The sequence below is a fragment of the Equus przewalskii genome, chromosome 12, assembly GCF_037783145.1.
Source record: "Equus przewalskii isolate Varuska chromosome 12, EquPr2, whole genome shotgun sequence".
Classification (NCBI taxonomy): domain Eukaryota; kingdom Metazoa; phylum Chordata; class Mammalia; order Perissodactyla; family Equidae; genus Equus; species Equus przewalskii.
The window spans coordinates 39,754,683-39,775,458 of record NC_091842.1 but is presented as its reverse complement, the minus strand read 5'-3'; the positions used below and the strand labels follow the sequence as shown (position 1 = coordinate 39,775,458).

At 45.4% G+C, this 20,776-nt stretch overlaps 3 protein-coding genes and 4 non-coding genes across 9 annotated transcripts in view; 6 read left to right on the top strand and 1 right to left on the bottom strand.

The window, feature by feature from the left end:
• ZNF200 (zinc finger protein 200) overlaps window positions 1–20,776 on the bottom strand; it is a 70,545-nt gene that overhangs the window by 7,052 nt on the left and 42,717 nt on the right. The window contains exon 6 of one of the 3 annotated variants that reach the window (XR_011524571.1): window positions 6,828–6,958. The gene's annotated coding sequence lies outside the window, so the exon portion shown is untranslated. Of the gene's footprint in view, window positions 1–6,826; window positions 6,959–11,940; window positions 13,201–20,776 lie in introns of those variants that run through there. The other 2 variants (XR_011524573.1, XR_011524572.1) reach the window with 2 other exon arrangements.
• On the top strand, window positions 166–238 carry TRNAK-CUU (transfer RNA lysine (anticodon CUU)). Its single transcript has one exon. It is a non-coding gene; the product is annotated as a tRNA-Lys (tRNA).
• TRNAP-AGG (transfer RNA proline (anticodon AGG)) lies at window positions 760–831 on the top strand. Its single transcript has one exon. It is a non-coding gene; the product is annotated as a tRNA-Pro (tRNA).
• TRNAR-CCU (transfer RNA arginine (anticodon CCU)) lies at window positions 3,458–3,530 on the top strand. Its single transcript has one exon. It is a non-coding gene; the product is annotated as a tRNA-Arg (tRNA).
• TRNAK-CUU (transfer RNA lysine (anticodon CUU)) lies at window positions 5,181–5,253 on the top strand. The gene has a single exon. It is a non-coding gene; the product is annotated as a tRNA-Lys (tRNA).
• LOC103551608 (olfactory receptor 1F1-like) lies at window positions 9,773–19,593 on the top strand. The gene is made up of 2 exons (XM_070566965.1): window positions 9,773–10,770; window positions 18,493–19,593. The coding sequence occupies exon 1, from the start codon at window positions 9,818–9,820 to the stop codon at window positions 10,754–10,756; it is 939 nt and encodes a 312-aa protein (XP_070423066.1). The 5' UTR covers window positions 9,773–9,817; the 3' UTR covers window positions 10,757–10,770; window positions 18,493–19,593.
• LOC103551605 (olfactory receptor 1F1-like) lies at window positions 18,534–19,593 on the top strand. The gene has a single exon (XM_008521122.2). The coding sequence runs from the start codon at window positions 18,534–18,536 to the stop codon at window positions 19,470–19,472; it is 939 nt and encodes a 312-aa protein (XP_008519344.2). The 3' UTR covers window positions 19,473–19,593.

Here is a 20,776-nt window from a genome sequence, read left to right as displayed (position 1 = left end):
TCCTGCAGCAGGGGTGTCAGTGGGGAGCGGAACATGTATTGGGGAACCCCCTGTGGGGCCCAGGAAGCTTTAGCAGCTGACCTGCCCCTGACGCCCAGGTCTAATCCATTATCCAACCTAGTTCCCACCACCAACATCTAGACATGATGCCAATGCCATGTAGGCGCCCGACTAGCTCAGTCGGTAGAGCATGAGACTCTTAATCTCAGGGTCGTGGGTTCGAGCCCCACGTTGGGCGGTGCTTTTTCTTGGTTTGGACCTTGGAGTCCTGAGAAAATTAGCAGGTGGCGTTTGGATGCCACACTGTGGGGGTGGGGCCTTTCCAAGGAACGTACCGAGTACCCAGGGTCAAACGACTGTCAACGATGCCCCCTGGACCAAGAACTCCTCGTGGGCTTTTTGCCCCAGAGCGCTTGGGGCTGAGAGGAGTGTCTGTGAAGTGACCCAAGGGGCGGTGCGGGGACGGAAAGACCGCCGGCCCCGCCATTCGTCCTTCCTGGCTGGGGGCTCGTTGCTGCCTGAGCTCTGGGGCCACCAGATGGGGGTGCGTTCAGGGACTGCTCCTCGCTTTGTTGTCGCGGAGAGCACTGGGCTCCCTCGTGCCCACTGATCCCTGAACTCAGCCCTTCCGGGCGGGTCTGAAATCGGCGTCTCCTCCCGGCGCCACTTCTCTGGCCCTGCGCAATCCGCCCCGCCTCCCCCGCCCGGTTCCCAGGCTCCACGAAGTCATAAAAAAGAGCTGGAAAGGAACAATTCTGTGGCTCGTTGGTCTAGGGGTATGATTCTCGCTTAGGGTGCGAGAGGTCCCGGGTTCAAATCCCGGACGAGCCCCAGCATTTTCATGGAAAAAAAGATCAAAATAAAATTTCCTCTTTCCTTGGAGATTTGGGAACAGCCCCCAGCCCCGTGACCTCAGTCTTTGGGCGTCAAAACCCGACACTGTAAGAATTAGAATCTTTAAAGGGCTCAAGCTGGTTCCTGATGCCTTTAAATTTTTAATTGGAGTCTTGGGCGTCCAGAGGGTGTGGACATCCCGGGGCAGGGCGCTCCGCCTGGGGCTTCGGTCAGGTTCAGTTCAGGCCGGAAGGGGAGGGAATCCGTGAGAGGCGACGCTCTCCCACAGTCACACACCTTTGAGGGTTCAAGTCCAGCAATTACTCCGATGAGACTCCCTCTGCTTAGAGTCCAGTAATTTATTGGCCGTGACTACGGAGCCGGGAGCATGGGGTGACGGCAGAGGCCCTCCTCCCCTTTCATTCTTCCCTTTTCTTCCTCCTCCTCTCTCCATTTCCTTGTCACCCCCACCAGGGCGCTCCCAGGTCTGCCCTGGTCCCGCTGCCCCAGATCCGGAAAGAGTTCCGGGATCCCGGGCCCGGGGACCGAGTCCTGGGGTCCACGCCGTCAGGACAGGCTCTGAACGTCAGGCTGTGAGAGGCGCCTTTTTCGGCGGCTGGGGCTCCAAGTGGGGTTTGACTTTGACGCATAGGAGTTTCCTTTCCCAGAGAGCTGCCTTCCGTAGAGGGCGAAGGGCCCCGGCTTTCCGGGCAAGCGTGGGCGGGGTCACAGCTCAGGCCTCGTCTCTATCTTCCGGAGCCCACCGCAGGCCCCCAGGACCGACTGTTGAGCTAGATTTCCTGGGTGAACCATCTCTGTCCTAAAGTTATTTTTTTAAACTTTTATTTATTGGTTAAAAAAAAAGCTGTTAACAGTTTTAAGGGAATTATGAAGAAATCCGGGAGAGGCTCGTGGTTTCCAGTAACACGAATGGGCGGGCTTTAGGGGACCAACTCTTTCGCTAAAATCAACCGAAAATGTTGAGTATTAAAAACAAACAAATTTAAAAGCAGTGAAAAGCTTTCAGGCCACTAAATTTAAACGGATGTGGCAAACCACAGGGGTGTGTGGAGCCCCAAAGCTGCGGTCGCACCAAGGGCATTTGCCAGTTCCCGCTGACGTGACCGCCTCGGGCTCTGGGAGACGAAGGCAGAGCCCAGGATCTGCTCCTGGGTTCCCTCTTGAATCCGTGACCCCAAAGAAGAGGATGCACAGAAATACACCCGTCCAGCCGCACCGGGCCTCCAGCTGCTTCTAGAAAGCGCGTTACTTGGGGCCTCCTCCTTCTCCCGCCTTCCGCTAAAATGTAAATGATTTTAAACACGAGGAGAGAGCGTGCGGAGACCTCGCGCGCCCGAAGGACCAAGCACACCCCAAGAACAAGGGGCCCGCGTCTACAGCGTCCTCCTTCTCTCGAGATCAGTCCCCTTCTTCCCAGGCTGGTTCCTCTGTAGTCTCAGCGCCTTCACCCCTTGCCCGCCGCTTCATCTTCTGGGCCTGTGGCCAGACTGCCAGGATAGGCAGGACAAAGGACATTAGAAGACGCGACAACTAAGTGCAAACTGTGCTCTCTGATTCGGTCCTGGATTTTTTTTTAAGCCATAAAAGACATCACTGGAGAAAATTCGAATATGGACTATACGTTAGATAATCTTGTTGCACGAATGATAAAGGATAGATTTTGGGGTGTGGCGAGGGGAGTTTCTGAGGTCCGGGGAGCTCTCTTGTGGGGCTGGGGAGAGAATCTCGAGCGGCTCCGGATTCTGCTGAATTTTTATCGTTGGATAAATTACAAGCCTAAGTGAATAAAGGAGGGTGGGTTGCGAGGAAAATTGCAAGGGGTGTGCCCACGATACCAGGGACTTTGGCTTTGGGCAGCCCCAAGGGGTGGGGTTTGGTCTGGAGCTCTGTGCCCCGACTCGCGTCCATGCTTGGAAAAGCGAGGTGCCAGGTAGAATCTTCTGGGCTCTTTCCGTCTCCGGGACGTTGGCAAAGCCCGGAGTTACGGCTTCCAGCCCCGGGCCGCGGCTCAGGAGGCTGCGGAGAAAGTTCTGACTTCCGTCTGCGGATGAGTCTCGGACGGTCCGGAGGGGTCACCTCCCCATTGCACGCCGCGTCGGTCCGGTACCGTCTTCCTCCCTGCCCTCTGCCGGGTTTTCGGTCAAACTGGGCCCCGGGAGGACCGCACTTTCATCAAACACGCAGCAGGGTGGTCAGGACCCATATTCCACCGACTGATCCAGCCAGAATCCTCCACTGCTCTCTGAATCCGGAGGAGAATCCAGTGCGTTCTGGAGCCTGGGGCTGCTTCTGGAGGAAACAGACGAGCCAGACGCCGCGGAGCCCGCGCTGGAGGAGCGGCGAGAACGCAGGGAGGGGAGAGCGCCTCCCCGCCCGCACGGGAGCCGCGGGGAGGGGGAGTTTGTTTTGTTCACGACTGTGTTCCTGGAGACTTGAACAGAGGCTGGTCCATGTGTTCCTGGAAAGTTGAACAGAGGCTAGTACATTGTAGGAACTCAGCCAAGTTTTGAGTAAACGCCCTAACCAATCCCTGAATCACTTTCTAGCCACCGGTGCTGAGTTATTCCGTCTTTTAACATCCTCAGCAGAGAACTTGGCAGCAGCCCCAGTGGCCTAATGGATAAGGCACTGGCCTCCTAAGCCAGGGATTGTGGGTTCGAGTCCCACCTGGGGTAGTATGTGAGGGACCTCATCTTTAGATATATGAGGACGTTTTGGGTTACAAAGACAACCTCCCACACACACAAAAGCCTTGTAGCCGAAAGGGGAACTTCGTTCAAAGGTGAGTTGTTTACTTCTCTCGCAGCACAAGAAGGAGGAAAAAAAGCAGTGTATTTACCCATTTTAACGGGAAAATGTGTGATTTCACAGAACACAGACCTGTTTGATCTTCCAATTCCACTTCTGTGAACCTGCCTCGGAAGTAAAAGTACCGATGTACGTACAAGGATGTCTTATTGCAGCAGAGTTTGGTAAAAAATAAATAAAAGGCGGAGGGGAATGACGGTGTATAGGGGAGGAACTGAACTCACTTTGCTTCGCTAGTATTGCTCAACCTCAGATCAGTCTCTCGCGGCTGACTTGGAAGATCCCACTCCGAGAGAGGTGTATGATCCAATTTTTATAAAACAAACCCAACCCCCAGCTGTTGCATGACTGCCCAAGAAAGAAACAGGTGTGAAAGGCTGTGAACACTCAGGGTCCAGGAGGGGAGGGGAGAAAAAAGAGACTAGCACAATGCAAAATTATGCAGGTCAAACTGTGACCAGAAAATGTGGGAACACACATAGCACGTTTGATGTGTGAGGGTGTAGGAACCGAGTGGGCACTACCGCGGCCCCGGAGGCGATGTGGCTGAGGGTAACCTTGACTTGATCTGGCTTAGGATTGTGGGTGGCTTTCTGCCTGGATTTCTGTTATTTCAATATAATTTATATTCCAATATAATTACTTCTGTGATTTTTATAGTTCCTCCAGGGTGAAAAAGGGCCTCGTTGGAGGAGTCTTGCTGTCAGTCCAGGATTTGGGGTCTAGCGAACGCTCTCCTTGATTGGCGTGTGACTCAGTGACCACTCTGGTGACCGAAAGTCCCCGTGTCCTCAGAGACACCACGCCAGCTGGGCTTTGGGGAGGGGATCTGAGGGGTCCAGGCGTGCACTTCTCAGACAGCAAGGGGGGAGGGGAGGTCCTGGACCAAATCTCAGACCAGCCGCCTAAAGTGCTTTTTTGTTTCTTTCTTTCTTTCTTTTTTTTTTAATAACTAAAGAGGGCAGGGCGAGTATGTGAACAGGAGAGGGCGAATCTCCCCTAAAAAGACGCCTACCCAGATTCGTGTGCTGTGTTAAACCTCAGGCATTGAGCTTGGTGAGGAACGAAACAAAAGTGAAAAGCAGTAACTCCCTCTATCCGGAACCCAACCCCCTTTCTTCTTCTGTCTTAAACACCCATTTTGTTAACTGCTGTATCCCCAGTGCCTGGCATACAGTAGGCGCTCAATAAACACTTCAGTGAATGAATGATTCTATTAGGCGAATGGTCTCGGGTATGCTGGAGCGCCCTTGAGACCTAGAGCTTATGGGAAGACGCATGCCCCCAGCCTGGAGCCGCAGCCCTGAGAGGTGCGTAACGTGGCTGAGCCCCTGCCTCGGGATCCAGGCCCACGGAGTCTCTGTGACACTTGCTGACTGGGAGACCTGGGCCAAATCCCGCTGTGGTGGGCTTCTCCTCCCACCAGCAGTCAGTGGCGCTCCCACTTCATCCTCAAGGTCACGCCAAGTGGTGTCCACACACTCTTTTTTTTCTGAGTATAAAATATAACACTGTCTGCCCGGCTAGCTCAGTCGGTAGAGCATGAGACTCTTAATCTCAGGGTCGTGGGTTCGAGCCCCACGTTGGGCGTGTGCTTCTTTTTCTGTAGCCCCCTAGGCTACAGAGAGGGGTGAGAAAGCCAGGACTCTCCTTACATACATGCCCAGTAGGTGGCTCTGAAGGGAAGTCTTTAAGTTTAGCAAGACTTAGAAAGACAACGTCCAGAGTACTATGTCATTTAAAAATGAAAGACAACCAGATATATGTGCCTCCTGAGAGGATGCTAGAGGAAGCCAACACTATATCTGTAATTAACATTTTTCTAGTAGCCTTATTAAAAATTTTAAAGTGAAATTAATTATATATTTTATTTTAACCAACTTATTATAATTTGCCAGGTCATAATATACAAATTATTAGTGAGATATATTATATTCTCAATCTTAGCACTTCTGACATTATCAGCGACATTGTTCTTTGTGGGAGGCTGTCCTGTGCACTGTAGGATGCTTAGCAGCATCCTTGGCCTCTGTTCTCTAGATGCCACTAGCATCCCCATAGTTGTGACAATTAAAAGTTTCTCCATATGTTGTCGAGTGTCCTCTGGGAGGCAAATTGCCCCTGGTTATGAGCCATTCATGTAGAGAATCGAGGGCATAAATATTGGTGCAAATAGTTCTCATTTGGGATTTGACAGGAGGACTCGCAGGGCCAGGAGGCAGGGCCAGTGGGAACTCAGCTTGGGATGGTGAACCCAGAAGGCAGTCTGGTGGGTTCTTGGGCTATGTCCAGAGGGCTGAACATATAAGTGACTATACTGAGGCTAATGAGAGCCAGATTTCTCACTGCGGGAGCTGGGAAGAGAGAAAAATTCAATAAATCCTATAGTGATGAGGCTGGCTCCGTGGCTGACTGGTTAAAGTTTCCTGCACTCAGCTTGGCCAGCAGCACAAGTTCCGGGCCAGGGGTGGGGGTTGGGGGGGTGGGACATGTAGCAGGGTGGTGAGAGCTGCCTGATCCTGGTGTGGACCTAGTCCACTCATCAGCCATGCTGTGGAGGCAGCCCATATACAAAATAGAGGAAGATTGGCACACATGTTAGCTCAGGGCGAATCTTCCTCACCCAAAACAAATTCTATGGTGTTGCATTAAGATTGCAGGTATTAGTGATGCTGTTTGATAACTTGGTAAAGGTTGTGTCCCTGGTAAAGATTGTTGGTGGTAGTGACTGTATAAAAGCAGTTCTTATAATGGTATATTTTCCTGCTTGCAATTAGCAAGCAACTGGTAGAGTGATATAATGTGATACTACGGGAATATCCTGTTTCCCAACAACCTAGTAGCTATTGCTTTTATCATTCCTTTATAGTCACTGCCTCAATCAATTATTTCACTGGGAGTTAAAAAATGATGATTTCCTAGTTCTGTACTTTTTCTGTATTTCTTAACTGGCATTGGTCTGTAAAGAAGAGATTTCCCCCTTGAACCTGTGATGAACTTCAGACCATTTTTAAAAAGACAGGGTAAATGCTAAATTCTTTCCCTTTAATTATTGATTTCCCCCTCCAATTATGGCAAATTCCCTTAAAAACTTCGATCTCTTTTTTATAGTATTACTAGTGCATCACAGATTTTAAAATATTTAATATTTCATAATCACTTACAGTTATGATTCTTTTTGATGCTCAAATTGTTCCAAATTTGGCCAGTTGCAGATATCTTTCAAGAGGCCACCTTTGTTCCTTTTTAAAAATCTCTTCTTATTCACAAACCTTTAATTTGAAAATTTTCAAGCCTAAAGAAAAGTTGAAAGAATAATACATTAAACACCATATGTGGATATGTGATGCATTTGAAAGTCATCTGCAGTTTAGATATGTCCTCACTGGACTTTGCGCATTTCCTTGTTTTCTGGACACACATATGTCCTAGACTCATCTTGTCTTTTTCCTGCCCAGACCTGGAATCAGCCTTTTCTCTAAGGAATAATATTTCCTTTTAGTAGAGAATGGTATTTAGAAACCAAAATCTGGGTGCTTGGAGCGCTCAGTGATACTGGATTTCATTGATTACAGGTTGGGGTTTATTTTTTGGTTTTTTTTTTTTTTAGTTTACCCTAACTTTTAAAACAGCTTACTAATTTATGTGTTAATTTACTTCTACCTTAAGTGTTCCTTCTCCAATCCTTTGCTCAACTCAGCTGATGAAGTGACTCTAGTGGATCATGATAACTAGATACTTTGCTCAAGGGCATTCTTTCCCATTTCCATTCTTTGGGTCTATTTGGAAACTCCTCCCCCCCCCCCATAGTGATAACGTCTATTACTGGATTCCCACAGGGAATGGGTTGAGTTTATGACCCAGGATGACCAGAACACTCCACTCTCCCACCCAGAATGGTTGGTTCAGATTTGGGCATATGATCCAAGAAGGGATGATCACAGCCTTGCCTGGAGTTAATAAGTAAACACTGGTACAGAGAAGTTCTATGTGCCCTGTGATTGCTAGTCTGGGAGGATGTGAGTTTGGAGCTACTGGTGGCCATCTTTCCTGCCACAAAGAGAGACATAGTCTGTGGAATGAAGCTGAACAGAAGCAAACAGAGTAGAGAGACAGAAATACAGGTCCTGATGTCATTATTTGGGTCCCTGAGTCTACCCCTGCCTGAAATACACAGGCTTTGCAAGAACTTTGGAGTTTGCAATTATGTCAACAATAAATTTTATTTCTCATTAAGCTGATACAAGTTGGTTTTCCATCCCTTGCAAACAATGTCTTTACTAATGCAGTGACATTCTCCTCCTCCTCCCTAGATCTTTGATAATTAACTTTGGAGGGGGGGATTGGCCTATTTTTGGAGATAGAATGGACAGGACTTGATGTCTGATAACATGTGTCTGATGGAGACGTGAGGTCTTATTATAGCCCTGAGGTTCTTATCTTGAGTTACTGGGAGCAGGTGAATGATATTTATTAAGATACCCCAGTCAGCATGAGGTATACAACATTTATAAATAATCCAAAGTGGAAGATTAGTTAGAGGAACACTCTGGTTTCCAGAGGACTTTTTTTTTTAGGGATACAACTCCCACTTTTGACTCAGGTGTATAGTTTTAATGAGTAACTACTTAATATTATCAACTCAGGAAAGCGAACTTTACAATGCATAAAATCAAAAGCTTTATGGGACCTTAAGGCCAGATCTTGCTTTCAGAACAACTATAGAGTGATACCTATGGGACTCAGGAATTCTCTGTTTCTCTTTGATTTCCACGTTCTACCACTTTATAAGTAGACTCAGCAATGATTCCTATTTCTACCTCATTTACCTCCAAATTTAAATATAGAATAAAAGACTTGTCAACTGGCCCCTTATAAAAATGACTATTGACGTATGAAGATAAACATGTGACACTGTTTCCAAGTGATATTTATCCAGAACACAGATGACTAAACAGAGAGCACTGGATGTAAATATCAACATCTTTAGTCTCCACCTAATGAACATGGTCCTAGCCCAGTGCATTGATGAAATCAGTGATCATGAAGTGTTTAACACAAATTACCTTATCTATTGTGTACAACTCTACAAGGTGAATATTATTTTTCCACTCTAATGATGGTGAAATTTTGTGATTCTGTGAAGATCGGTAGCTTTCTCAAGGTCACATAACTGGTGATGGTGGATCTGGGAATCGAGGACAGATCTGTGTGAATCCAAAGGTTATTCTCTTAATCCCTCTACAGCGTCATGTATGTTTCCCAACAAAGACACCATCCCGGTTTGGGTGGGGGACAAAATATAGGATTGTGAGTTTTCTCTAGCAAAAAGGTTGTTGCTAATGATTACGCCCAATATTGCATCATTTCCAATGTTGCCAAGTCCTGAAGCAGCAATTACGTAACTCCGATGACAGGTATTTGTTATCAATGTTGAATTCAACAGAGCCCAAGGAAGAGAAGGGACAATTACTTTTTGCTTTTCTCTAATGAGGCTCTCAGGGAATATGGCCCTAGTGGCCATGGAGACTGCTGTGATGAGCTAGCCCTGTGATTACCCCAAACATCCTTCCTGCACTGAGGGCTGATTCTGTGTGCTCCAGCCCCTTGTTGATGCAGACTTACCCTGAAGGCCCCATTGATGAGTCTGTCTCCCTCAGACCTCAATAAGCTCTGGCCAGGTCTAGAAAAGTGAAGCAAGCCTGGGACTTCTGGTGACCAAGGAGACTGTCATTCTTCCTAGGTAAGAGTCAGGTCAGGAATAACTGCTTGTTAAGGTGTAAAGCCTTATGGGGGCACTCCTCACTACAACCTTCTTTTAAATGGAGCCACAGAAACTGTTCCGAGATCATCAGCAGTTCCTTGTAATCGTCCAGCCCTGACCAGTATATATGTCTTGTCTGTTTAGGAGACATACCTCTGGGTCATTTCATTTTAATCTTACAGATTAGACTAGGGGGCTCAGTGGACATAGCTCATTTTGCTAATAAAGAAATGGAGGCACAAAACACATAGGCAACAAAGTTCTAATGCCTCACCTATATCATATGGCCTTTCTCCCTGTAATCTTCTTAATTGCTGCATCTTAACTATCATTTTCCAGGCTTTTGAATTTTTCCTGCTGTGTCCGCCTCTGGGCCCAGGCTCTCAGGCCATGAGAGGGGCAAACCAGTCGAGTGTCTCCGAGTTCCTCCTCCTGGGGCTCTCCAGGCAGCCCCAGCAGCCGCAGCTCCTCTTCATGCTCTTCCTGAGCATGTACCTGGCCACAGTCCTGGGCAACCTGCTCATCCTCCTGGCCATCAGCATGGACTCCCACCTGCATACTCCCATGTACTTCTTCCTCAGCAACCTGTCCTTTGTGGACATCTGCTTCTCCTCCACCACTGTCCCCAAGATGCTGGCCAACCACATACTTGGGACTGAGACCATCTCCTTCTCTGGGTGTCTCACACAGATGTATTTTGTTTTCATGTTCGTGGATATGGACAATTTCCTTCTGACTGTGATGGCCTATGACCGCTTTGTTGCTGTGTGCCATCCCTTACACTACTTAACAAAGATGACCCCCCAGCTCTGTGCCCTGCTGGTTGCTGGGTCATGGGTCATTGCCAATTTGAATGCTCTGTTGCATACCCTGCTGATGGCTCAACTCTCATTCTGTGCAGACAATGCCATCCCCCACTTCTTCTGTGATGTGACACCTCTCCTCAAACTCTCCTGCTCTGATACATATCTCAATGAGGTGATGATTCTCACTGAGGGTGCCCTGATCATGATCACCCCGTTTGTTTGTGTCCTGGCTTCGTATGTCCATATCACCCGTGCTGTCCTGAGAGTCCCATCCACAAAGGGAAGGTGGAAAGCCTTCTCCACCTGTGGTTCCCACTTGGCTGTGGTTTCCCTCTTCTATGGCACCATCATTGCTGTGTATTTCAACCCTTTGTCCTCGCACTCATCTGAGAAGGACACTGCAGCTACTGTGATGTACACAGTGGTGACCCCCATGCTGAACCCTTTCATCTACAGCCTGAGGAACAGGGACTTGAACAGAGCCCTTGGAAAAGTGGTTGACAGAAGGAGGTTTTCTGTATGATGAGAGAATCAAAGGTGAGTCTGATCCCCATGCAAATTTATTTTTTATCAGTTGAGTGTAAGGTAGCAGCTATTTTGTCAAAGACAGTCTGGAAACAAACATATTGATGTCTGTGCTAGGGGCATGGAGAAGGCAATGGTTATTTATTTGTGGACCTAATTCACCTGTCAACCTGTTGCATCTATCAAGTAATGAGACTTCTTTTTAATGACTTCTGTTTGGAAGCATACATGATACACATATTTTTTTAATTGTTGTTCATAATAGTTGACATCATTGTGAAATTTCAGTTGTACATTATTTCTTGTCTGTCACCACATAAGTGCTCCCCTTCACCCCTGTGCCCACCCCCAACTCCTTTCCCCTGGTAACCCCTAAACTGTTTTCTTTGTCCGTGTATTTGTTTATATTCCACATGAATGAAATCATGTGGGTTTGTCTTTCTCAGTCTGGCTTATTTTGCTTAGCATAATTCCCTCCAGGTCCATCCATGTTGTTGCAAATGGGATGACTTTGTCTTTTTTATGGCTGAGTAGTATTCCATTGTGTATATATATACACACACCACATCTTCTTTATCCAATCATCAGTCGATGGGCCCTTGGATTGTTTCCATGTCTTGGCTATTGTGAATATGCTACAATGAACATAGAGGTACATATGTTACTTTGGATTGTTGATTTCAAGTTGTCTGGGTAGATATCCAGTAGTGGGATAGCTGGGTCATATGGTATTTCTATTTTTAGTTTTTTGAGGAATCTCCATACTCTTGTCCATAGTGGCTGCATCAGTTTGCATTCCCACCAGCAGTGGATGAGAGTTCCCTTTTCTCCACACCCTCTCCAACATTTTTTATTTTTAGTCTTAATTATTATAGCCATTTTAACAGGTGTAAAGTGGTATTTTAGTGTAGCTTTGATTTGCATTTCCCTGATGATTACTGATGTTGAACATCTTTTCATGTGTTTATTGGCCATCTGTATATCTTCTTTGGAAAATGTCTGTTCATATCCTCTGCCCATTTTTTGATCGGGCTCTTTGTTATTTTGTTGTTCAGTTGTGTGAGTTCCTTAGATATTATGGAGGTTAACCCCTTATTGGATATATGATTTGCAAAAATTTTCTCCCAACTGGTTGGTTGTCCTTTGGTTTTGATTCTAGTTTCTTTTGCTTTGAAGAAGCTCTTTAGTCTGATGAACACCCACTTGTTTATTTTTTCTCTTGTTTCCCTTGTCTGAAAAGACATGGTATTCTAAAAGATCCTTTTTAGTTCAATGTCAAAGAGTGTACTACCTATATTTTCTTCCAGGAGTCTTATGGTTTCAGGACTTATCTTCAAGTCTTTGATCCATTTTGAGTTTATTTTTGTGTATGGCATGAGATAATGGTCTACTTTCATTCTTTTGCATGTGGCTGTCCAGTTTCCTCAACACCGTTTATTGAAGAGACTATCTTTTCTCCACGATATGGTCTTGGCACCTTTGTTGAAGATTAGCTGTCCATAGAGCTACACACATTTTTGAATATTAGAATCACCTGGAAGCTTTTACAATCCACCTGTGTCCAGGTGCCAACATTGACCAAATAGATCAGAATCTCTTGGGGTAGGGCCCCAACGCTGAGATTTTTAAAATCTCAGATAATTCCAACGTCCAGTCAGGTTGGAGGACAGATGGCCCATCTTATACTCCTTATATGTCCTCTGTCATGGTCATTTGTAAAGGTTGGGTCACAAAAACGCTCAGAAAATTAGTTTTGAGACTCAGACACAAGAACAGCAGAGTAAAATATGAGGACTGAAGCGAGTAATAACACTTCAGGTAAGACAGAGGCTGGTGGCGTAGTGGTTAAGTTGGCTGCTCTGCTTCAGCGGCCTGGGGTTCTTGGGTTCAGATCCCCAGCGCGGATTACTCACCATTCATCAAGCCATGCCATGGTAGCGGCTCATAGATTGGCCCTGAGCTAACAGCTGTGCCAACCTACCTCACCAAAAAAACAAAAACAAAAACAAAAACCTCAGAGCCCCAGCTGTGGCCCAGAGCATCAAGAGGTGAAGCAGCCCACAATGGGGGAACCATCTGTGAGCATCCTGATTGGCTGCCCAACCTTAGGGGCCGGGGTCAGCCTGGTAGTCTTTGATACCGGGAGAAACAAAGCAAAGCCACATTTGCTATTCTCCTTGGACTAACTCCTCCTGCTTTCTTCTCTGGCTAGTAACTTCCTTCCACATCTTCAAGAGACAAGTCAAATGCACCTCCTCATCTATGATGCCTCCTGATTCTCTCTTCTGGTTCTTGAGCTCTGTTTTTCCTTTGGTTTATTCTTCCCCTCCACAACGGCTTTCCACGGATAACCAGACCATCCAAACCCAGACACATATACTGTTCTTCTTGCATCCCAGTGTCTGGCACTGCTCTTAGACCGAAGCCTAGATTCAAATCCAGCTGAAAGAAAGAAGAATGAGTGAATGAACATTGCCTTAACTTTTAACTTGGACATTCTTACTCAAGGAGTTCAAGAAATTTCCTCATTTAAAAAAATATCGTTTTTATTTGACAGGTAATACCTACACAATAGAGAATACCAAAAATTATAAAGAAGAAAATTAAAATAACCTGTAATCTTGCCACTCAAAGATAACTGCAGTTATATACTTACAAATATAGCTTTAGAAAAATTGCTGCAATGTTTCCATACAATTTTGTGTTGCAATTTTCCACCTCCTTCTTCCCATGTCAGTAAAGGTCTAAGAAATGTGGGATTTTTTTTTTAAGAATATTAGCCCTGAGCTAGCATCTACTGCCAATCCTCCTCTTTTTGCTGAGGAAGACTGGCCCTGAGCTGACATCCGTGCCCATCTCCCTCCACTTTATACATGGGATGCCTACCACAGCATGGCTTGCCAAGCGGTGCCATGTCCACACCCAGGATCCGAACTGGCGAACCCCAGGCCACCGAAGCAGAACCTGCACACTTAACTGCTCCGCCACCAGCCAGCCGCTAAGAAATGTGGTTTTAATGGCTGCATGATATTTTATCCATTCATAGATGCAATATAATTTATCCATTCCCCAACTCTGAAAAATTCTAAGTGTTTCTGTACTATAAATAATGCTGCTGCACACTTCCTGGTGTATAAATCTTTGTGTCCCTTAATGCCACAGGTAGCCTTTCTGATGTATTTCTCCAGCTGAGAGTAAAAATTAAGGTCATCATTCCTTTATTTTTTTCATGATTTATACCCACCCCACCTGTCAATACTAGCAGGAGGTCCAGTACTTCCCTCTTGGTGTCAAAGCACCAGAGAAGCTCATTCAAAGGAGTTAGCCAGTCCCTTTCCCCCACCAGGTGCAGAGAGAGAACAGAAGTTGGACAAACCCATCGGCATAATTGTGTGAGTTGCCAGCACACAGCATAGCTCCTGGAACTTGATCTTGTTTGGTCTGCTGGAGGTCTGTCTGCTGCAGCATTGATGCTCGTGGCCCACATCCCTTTGGGGACCACACTAGGACCCATCTATGGCCTCAGGTCACAGCTATCTGAGCTCAAATTTACTTTATCCACCATTAAATTCTGACTCTGAGCCAGAGTGACTACCCCCTGAGAGGCTTCCAACTCCACTGTGTCAAACCAGCTCTGCCCGTGAATACCTAACTCAGATTTACTCTTCTACCTTTGAGATCCCCTTTGGATCCTTGGGGACTTTTTATGTAGAGGGAACTTCAATCAGGGTTTTTCTCAGATATAGCTATACCTGTGAAATAGAATTAAAATAAGTATATATGAAGATTATAACATTCAGATACTTAAGGTGTTTATTTATTGGTTGATTTGTAAAGTCTTATAATTAACACTTCAACTATTTTCTTTCTATGTGTTAATAGCTTTTACTTTTTGATTCGATGTTGGGTTATGGAGGACATAGCGGTTCATGAATGTTGTGTGCTCCTTATGGATTGTATCTTTTAGTAACAGAAAGATCTTTGTTCTCTTTAATCCTTTTTTCCCTTTAAAGCATACTTCAGTTAGTATTTATATCATTAGCTCTACTTCCTTTTGGCTTATATTGGCTTATTCTCTCAGACTTTCTGAAATATTTGACTTGGATGAAGGGTTCTTTCTTTGTGTGTCAGTATCTTCTTCTTCTTCTTCTTCTTCTTTTAAGCTTCTAGAACATGAGAAAACATTAGAGTACAATCCCACACCTGAAAAGAATAGTCAACAATGAATGCCTCCATCTTCCATTCACTGTTAAAAACCAACCAATCCACAAAACTTTATGAGTATAAAATAAATACAGACTTGGTGGGAGGCCATTCTCCATGGGTCTCTTGATTTTCTGCACTCTTTGTGAGCAGAGACATTCACTGCTTTTGTGCTAGACCATATCTTCAAAGATGTTTTTATAACAAACAGCCTTGGGAGATAGAAATGGTGTGTCTTTCCAGAGCAAAGGGCAGGTTTTTCACTGTCCAGTAGAATAAATATGAAATGTCTCCTTCTGGGACAAGGTCAGGCAGGCTTTTTTCCAATTTCAAAAGATTTTATTTCCCAAGCTTTGGGATCCTCTCCTCTAACACACCTACTGTGTATGCAGGTACCACCTGGCCTTATTCATGTCATTCTGTGGTAATTGGGGCTTAGCGAATTGGTGTAAATGCTGATACTCTGGCTCCTGTTATTGCTGTGAGTAACAAAGTCCTTTATCTCTGACCCAAGAGTCTCATGTTTTCTGCCACTATCCATGAAACTGGCAGACTAGCTTGTTAACTTGCAAGTAGGGTAAAATATCACACTCTTCACGTTCTTGATATTGCTTGTTGAAGAAACTTTTTGGAAAATGTAGAAAGTTATCAAGAAGAAAGAAAAATATCTAAAAACCCTGTATTATGAATATTTTCGTGTCCCACTTTTTCATTTAACATTTAAATTACAATGATACTCTGACAACAAGAACAGCTAAGCAACATTGGCTGGCCAAAACACATTTGCTTAACCACCAGGCGGTACTGCATTTATCATATTATAAAATATACTTTGAAAACACCACAATGTTTTCTTTAAAAAAATAATTTTATAAAATATATTCGATGCCATCTAGTTCTTTACTTAATTTCTCTGTTTCATTGGCATTGTTTACCACTAGGTTCTTGTAGTATAATGAATTATGGATCTCAGTCCTTCACTTCCTTGTAATAATTACACATCCTTGTCCTTTCCATGGCCTCATGACAGATGGAGTTCCCTTCCCTGACCCTTGACTTGGGGTTTGGCCAGTGAATTGCTTCGGCCAAGAGGATTTCAGTGAAGGTGCTCTAAGGAGAGTCCTCAAATGGGCTTGCACAGTTGAATTTGCTCTCCTTCACTCCAGTGCTCCACCAGAGGAACATGCTCTGGATTGCTGCTTCCCCTCCAGCCTGAGACCCAGGAGGACACAAGACCAGTGGACATGAGCCCAACCCACAGCCTAGTGCCAAGCCCAGATGCACCACAGTCTGAAGCTCAGTTGACCTTCAGACCAATGAATAGAAGGTTATTGCTTTTCTAAGCCTTTGAGTTTGGGGAGCTTTGTTACATACTATCACCATGACAGTACTGATTTGAGTTTTTTTGGAAACTTAGGTCTTGTCTTCTGAGACCCCACTTTCTTTCTGTTTCCTGATAGTTTCCTGGTTACTACATTTACAGATCACATCTGCTGGCGTGTGTTCTTCTGTCACCTCGTTATATGTTATTATCCTCATGGGTTTTATTCTTGGATTTTTTTTCACTCTCTCTCCCTGGACAATCACATTTGCTCTTATAGCGTCAAATGATTTGTGTGTTGATGAGTTCTGAACCATGTGAAGCCAGACCCTCCCCTGAGCCACAGGCCCAAAACATCTGACTCTTGGGCTCCTCCACTCAGACATCCTATCATACAATATGTGACTTTTTGTGTCTGTCTTCTTTCACTTAGCATAAGGATTTTGAGGCCCATCCATGCAACATATATCAGGCCTCATTCTTTTTTATGACTGAATAATATTCCATTGTATATATAGACTTCAATTTGTTTATTCACTCCTCCATTGATGGACTCAATGTTCTTTTAATGAAATCCTTTTCTGCTACATTTATCCATAATTAGTTTTTATTATTTGCAACTAAGAACCCTGGGTGAAACCCTGAGTGAATGTAGGCAATCATCAGGAAAGGAGTCAAGCCCAGAATAGGAAAACCATGAAGATTTTCTCCAACTAATATCTTCTCCTCTCTGTGTGTTTATTTATTCAGCCCCTCTCTACTCCTCAGTCCACAGATAGCAGTGGGCAGACAGAAGAGGGTTGGATATATGCATTCCAGCCAAGCCACATAGTGATATGGATTGGCTCTCCCTCAATCCTAGTTCCAAATACCTTGGTCCAACCAGCTATGGTGAAGGGGAGAGCATGTGGTATAAAAATGGTTGCTGGGGCCCCACTGTCACTACTATGTGGATTAGGGAGTTCCATTCGGAAAAAAGGTAAACAATGTGAGCTTGACAGACACCCCAAAAGGCATCTGACTTGGAGTTTGTAAATCACAGCATGTTGGGTTCTCCTGGAGACAACTTCCCTTGGAATCAGACTATCCTGTATCCCAGATGGATTCATGGATTGAGCTCAGCTCTGTAATGTGCTCTCAACATTCCCATCTGCAAAATGGGGAAGATTAGGCATCATTAATCTTCTCTGAAGATAACCAGACATAAGAAAGCAAGGGTTACACAGAAAATACAGCATCAGCCCCAGGTCTGAACAATGAATTGAGGAGAACAAGGATTGCATAACTGAATTTCCATACCTATGGGCACAGGCCCAGACCACCCAGATCCCAGGGTTGAGATCTCAGGGAATTTTGTCTGGGATTTGTCTCCATTGAAGTGCTTCGCTTCTAATATCTTCAAGATTTGACCCAAGAGTTACATCTAAACCCTAGATAACATTCTTTGTCATCATTGTTTGGCCCAAAGGGGCCAAACAGGAGATAAGACAATTATTCTTTTCTTGTGTATAATGAGGCTCTCAGGGAATCTCATCCCAGTGGTTGTGAAGCTCCTCTAAATGTCTGCTCTGTGAATGCCCTGAACATCTTTCTCACACAGAGGACCAAGCCATGAAGCCCTGCTCCTCTTTCACTCAGTACTTGCCTAGGTTTCCGAGATATTCCAATCTCTACAATGAAGAGAAACATTGACCAGTCATGCAGAGGTGAGGAACACTTGAGAGCAATAGCACCAACCTCCCCCAGGTAAGAGTACAGCAGTGGAGACACTGATATCTATTAAGACACGAAATTCTTTTAGAGACCTCCTCCACTACATCTTCCAGATGCAGGAAGTCAATAGTAGGAGTGCTGCATCCATCAGATGTTCTTCAGATTGAACCCAGTAATAATCAACTGTTTCTCTCATCTCTTTATGAGCTACATAGGAGTTGGGTGGAGAGGGAGAGAACTGGGAAATGTAAGCAGAGAGACATATGGTCATAGAGTCCGGCTGTGTAAATACCTGTCTGTTTTGCATTGTTAATGTGTGTTTTTCAATACAAAAATAAGATTCAGTGAGTCTAGTAGGAAAAAACATCAGAACTGAGTGCTGGAAATTGGGAGTGAAGGTGGGGTATGCACATCCTCTCTTAGCAACTCTTGAACTGATTTGCAAATGCAATCCTGTCTGGAGCCTGATTTGTCGCATCTTAACCATCCTTTTCTAGGTTTCTGATTTCACTGTCATCTATTCACCTGGACCCAGCCCATGAGAGGGGCAAACCAGTCGAGTGTCTCCGAGTTCCTCCTCCTGGGGCTCTCCAGGCAGCCCCAGCAGCCGCAGCTCCTCTTCATGCTCTTCCTGAGCATGTACCTGGCCACAGTCCTGGGCAACCTGCTCATCCTCCTGGCCATCAGCATGGACTCCCGCCTGCATACTCCCATGTACTTCTTCCTCAGCAGCCTGTCCTTTGTGGACATCTGCTTCTCCTCCACCACTGTCCCCAAGATGCTGGCCAACCACATACTTGGGAGTGAGACCATCTCTTTCTCTGGGTGTCTCACACAGATGTATTTTCTCTTTGAGCTTGCCGACATGGACAATTTCCTCCTGGCTGTGATGGCCTATGACCGCTTTGTTGCTGTGTGCCATCCCTTACACTACTTAACAAAGATGACCCCCCAGCTCTGTGCCCTGCTGGTTGCTGGGTCATGGGTCATTGCCAATTTGAATGCTCTGTTGCATACCCTGCTGATGGCTCAACTCTCATTCTGTGCAGACAATGCCATCCCTCATTTCTTCTGTGATGTGACACCTCTCCTCAAACTCTCCTGCTCTGGTACATACCTTAATGAGGTGATGATTCTCACTGAGGGTGCCCTGATCATGATCACCCCGTTTGTTTGTGTCCTGGCTTCGTATGTCCATATCACCCGTGCTGTCCTGAGAGTCCCATCCACAAAGGGAAGGTGGAAAGCCTTCTCCACCTGTGGCTCCCACTTGGCTGTGGTTTCCCTCTTCTATGGCACCATCATTGCTGTGTATTTCAACCCTTTGTCCTCGCACTCATCTGAGAAGGACACTGCAGCTACTGTGATGTACACAGTGGTGACCCCCATGCTGAACCCTTTCATCTACAGCCTGAGGAACAGGGACTTGAAAGGGGCCCTGCAAAAAATGATTAGCAGGAAAACATACTCTTACTGATCAAAGCACCATGGACCTACCATTCCCAGGCATATAAATCTTTGCCAACTCACTGAAATGTAGCAATCTGCTTGTCAAAGTGTCTGCAAAGAACTTAGAATAAATATATACTCTCAATAGATATTTATCGATGAACTCAGACTTAAGTATAGCCCTGTTCCTTTAAATACGTAATTACATTTGTTTCTAATAACTGTATTTCAAACTACTTTGCAGGTAGTTTTTCCTTTCTAAGTGATCACTTTGAAAAGCTACATGGAACAATTATTTTTGCACTTACTTCTTGGAAATGCTCTCAGAATCTATGGCAGTTGTTTCCAATCTTGGATGCATGAGAGTATCACTTGGTTAGCTTTATAGTCTATGCACTGATCTGGACCAAACCTTAACCAATTAAATCAGAATTTCTGAGGTGGGACCTGGGCATTGGTATTTTTCCCCTTTAAGTTCCTCAGCGAGTTCTATCATAACTTTCTGAGTTGACAATCATGCCACTTTGGATATCTTTATGATTGCTCGTCCTGAAGAGTGAGCCTAGAAACCCTCAGAGGAAATCTGAGGTCTAATGCGGGTAATAACAATAGAGGTGAAAAACAGTCACTGGAAGGTCTCTGTGGGCTCGAGTGCTCTTGTACTCAGAGGACTGGTCCTTTGGTCATATTCACGTTCCTGGGCCTCATGCGTACTCCAAGAATGCTTCATAATTTTTTGTGCCTGTCTTAGTCCATTCAGGCTGCTATAATGAGAATACCATAGACTGGGTGGCTCAAACAACATTTATTTCTCACAGTTCTGGAGGCTGGAAGCCCAAGATCAAGGCGCTGGCAGATTCAGTGTCTGGCGAGGGCCTGTTCCCTAGATCATAAATGGCCGTCTTCTCACTGTGTCCTCACATGGCGGAAGGGATGAAGGAGCTCTCTGGGGTCTCATTTATGAGGGCGCTAATCCCATTCATGAGGGCTCCCCCTCATGACCTAATCACCTCCCAAAGGTCCCACCTCCAAATCCCACCACATTGGGGATTAGGTTTTGACATAAGAATTTTGAGGGGGTAGAGTGGGGGACAAAAGCATTCAATCTATATGAATATCTCATCCTCCAATTTGACTGCCTTCCCTTATGGCGGTGTGTTTAGCACAAGATGTACCTTTGATTTGGGAGAAACAGATCAACATTTGCTATTCTGTCTGTCCAGGATGCCTGGTCTTTTTCCCTGAGGAGCAAACTTTCTCTGAACCTTCAAGATCCAAGTCAATGTCTTCTCTGTGAAGCCTTTCCTGATTCCTCCAGACTGAGACTCTCAT

What these genes read in the sequence shown, in the direction of transcription:
- LOC103551608 (XM_070566965.1), top strand. Translation starts at nt 9,818, where the DNA reads ATGAGAGGGGCAAACCAGTCGAGTGTCTCCGAGTTCCTCCTCCTGGGG.
- LOC103551605 (XM_008521122.2), top strand. Translation starts at nt 18,534, where the DNA reads ATGAGAGGGGCAAACCAGTCGAGTGTCTCCGAGTTCCTCCTCCTGGGG.